This window comes from Plectropomus leopardus, unplaced genomic scaffold (genome assembly GCF_008729295.1).
Source record: "Plectropomus leopardus isolate mb unplaced genomic scaffold, YSFRI_Pleo_2.0 unplaced_scaffold28262, whole genome shotgun sequence".
Classification (NCBI taxonomy): domain Eukaryota; kingdom Metazoa; phylum Chordata; class Actinopteri; order Perciformes; family Serranidae; genus Plectropomus; species Plectropomus leopardus.
This window is the reverse complement of record NW_024630782.1, coordinates 1-2934: the sequence shown is the minus strand read 5'-3', so window position 1 is coordinate 2934 and position 2934 is coordinate 1. Positions and strand designations below refer to the sequence as shown.

The window sequence follows — 2934 nt, the reverse complement described above, 5'->3', positions numbered from 1 at the left end:
GGCGTGTGGGCGTTGGGATCAAACAATGCTCCGACAGTCGCTCTGGCTTGTTTGATTTAAGCCGAGCGAGTAAACAGCATCTCTGCCGTGACTGTTTGACCAGGCTTTTTTGGAGAGCGGACCGGCACCATTTGGCCTCTTGTGCATTCAGCAAAGCCGAGGCTCTAACAATCAAGTCGCCTTGCTGCAGGTCACCAAGTCCTCTGAGGGCACTGGCCTAGATCTATTCCAGGTAGGCTCAGTGAGCGTTCCCCGCACCTGGCTGGATGACCCATTTACTTTTGCCCTTGGAGGCTTAGGCTGAGCTAAAACACCCACTTTTACTTTACCAGCGTGACTCTGGAGGAATGATGCAGATTAGGCTCTCAGAGAAGGAGAGTGAGTGTGTGAAATGAGCACCTGTGCGCTCGGGCCTCTGCTGCAGCATGCTAAAACTCACAGGCGTGCGTTAGTGCCCAGAACAAACACGGACAGGCACATTCCTCACCCTCTGCCCGCTCCACTTTCACACAGCCCGAGGCGATCACTCTCTCCTCGCTGAGAAATAAGATGCAGAAAGCTCCACAAGGACATCTCATCCAGCTACGTTTCTACCAAGCAGTTTGGTTCATTTCAGTTTGGTTTTGTACGCATTTTTTTCGTTTTGATCGTGAAAAGTTGTGGACGGTGCCAACAGAAACTGTTTCGTACTCCACATTTTTCGATTATATTATTATTATTATTCTGCTAATCCAAAGGAGTTTTATTTAACTTTTCTAATTTATTTATTTTTTTATCAGATTTTTTTCTATGAGAGCTATTCCTGCGGTATCAAAATACCTGGATCTCCTGCATTAGCGGGTCCATAGAGCGTGCACAATGTGCCCGAGGGTAACCTCTGCCATCGGAGCGGCTGACTTCCAGTGTGGCGCTTTTCTATATTTTCATAGCAATTAAATAGTTCACACATACACGGGTATTTTTGAAAACATAGATGTATTTTGGCATTTTGTTCACCTGCAAACGATGTATTAAGAAGATGTGGATACAGCACAGAGGCGGGGCCCTGTTCATTCATACGAGAGCGGCTCAGTGGTGCATGAAGCAAAAAACGCAACATGTCCGCAGTGTTTTAGTACCTGGATCCTCCACATTACTGGGCCCATGCAGCCGAGCAGCTGACTTTATTTATTATGCCACCTGATTTTATTAAACTGAATGGATCAAATCTTGATAGTGAAAAGTCATTTTGTGGAGGTTTTGATATTCACAAAAATGTATCGACTGATTTACAGACATCTTTCCCAAAACTCCACTCACCAGAATCGAAGCAGAAGTCGCGAGGCTCCTGCTTGATGGCCATGGGGTGGAACGCAGCCTGGCGCGGGGGGCCCGGGGGCGGACCCGGAGGCCCCATGGTGGGTACGCCCTGCTCTGTGTATCGTGGGTCGATGAGCTCTTGCTTGAAACCCTGGGGTGGCACGGCTACCAACGGCTCTGACATCTGGCGGTGGTACGGTGGCCGGCCGTCGCGTGGCAGACTGTTGCCGCTGCTGCTGGGAGGCTGCGGCAGGAACTGGGGGCGCCCCTGACTCTCTGACGGGGGGAAAGGTAGACATGGCTCTGACATCTGCCGCTGGAACCTGAAGACGGAGGGCAAAGAGGGAAACCAAATCAGACTAAGAGGCAGATGTAACTTTAGTTGAAAGAAGTCAAACCAGTTTTCTCAGGGTTCAAAGGTTTGAATACTTTTAAAAGGCACCTGAAAGCACCGTGTTTCAAAGGGTTAAACTGCAATTTAAGGAAAGCTTTGAAAACTTTATCATATTTGATAAAAACAATGTTATCAGGCTGTATGTGTCACTGCAGCAATATGTAACAAGTGGAATAAAAGACCAAATGATTCTGTTATTCTAGTAATCTACCAAAAGTAACATTTTTATTTGCAATATCAATAATTTCTATATTCATATTTAAAAAAAATACTTGGCATGCATGTATCACTACAATATTGTCACACACAATATCGCAATACTATGGTTTATCGAATTTTACCCCAACGCTTAAAAAATTGCAGGGTTTCCATGACCATGACGACATCAGTGGGCGTGTCATATTCTAAGACTGAGAAGTATAATCATGGGAAAAAAGAGCATCCCACAATCAGTCAATCCCTGCTTGTTTTTTGGATAAAAACACCCATCTGCAATAGCAGTACAACAGCTCACAGGTAATCAATGCAATCTGCCACCTTGTTACTATTGTTTACTTCTGTTGTGCAACGAGCCTTCTGTTGATGACACATCCTGAATCATGATTCTGCTCAAAACTGGAAGAAAACACAGGCTGCGTTGTTTTGGGGAGTGCACCAAGAGACCTGAACAGAACTTCTTCAAGAACCACAGCGGATTTGGTGGGAAAATGGTATGAAAGCAAAAGCAAAGAGGTCCAGCTGTGCTCACCTGTGCTCAGGTGTGAAGGTGTTGGCATCCTGGTTGAGTGGTGCACACGGCACGGCGAAGGGCGGGCTGTGGCTGTGGACTGGGAGTGCTTGCTGGTTGGGAGAGCCCGTTAGAGGCTGCTGTATGTGCACTGGACGTGGGGTCTGGTTGGCTACATGGGGGTGAGGAGGGGGGGTCTGCTCACTCAGTGGGTGTGTTGCTGCTGTGCTGGTGGGGCCGCAGGGGGAGACGGGTGTCGAGGGGGGAGTTAATGGCTTGAACCCGGGAGTGGGCTTCCTGTCGCAGGCACTGTGGATGAAGAGACGAAGCAGAAAATGAAACTCCTTTAATCCTTTCAGACCCGTGCAATTGATTTCATTTCTTTCAAAAACATGGGGAGAAGACAACGTCAACTTCACATATGGCCAAAAAATGAGCTTCAAAAAGTTACAGGAAAATAACCTAAAAATGAGCAAAATAAACAAAGAAAAAACATGAAAATGGCAATAAAATA

At 46.8% G+C, this 2934-nt stretch overlaps 1 protein-coding gene across 1 annotated transcript; it reads right to left on the bottom strand.

Annotated features, from left to right (window-relative positions):
* Positions 1-1242: 1242 nt before the first annotated feature.
* Positions 1243-2801, bottom strand: LOC121938038 (ETS translocation variant 5-like; the record flags this gene model as incomplete). Its single annotated transcript, XM_042481326.1, has 2 exons — positions 1243-1622; positions 2442-2801. Coding segments are annotated over 2 exons (736 nt in total), but the record flags the coding sequence as incomplete, so codon positions are not given.
* Positions 2802-2934: the final 133 nt, after the last annotated feature.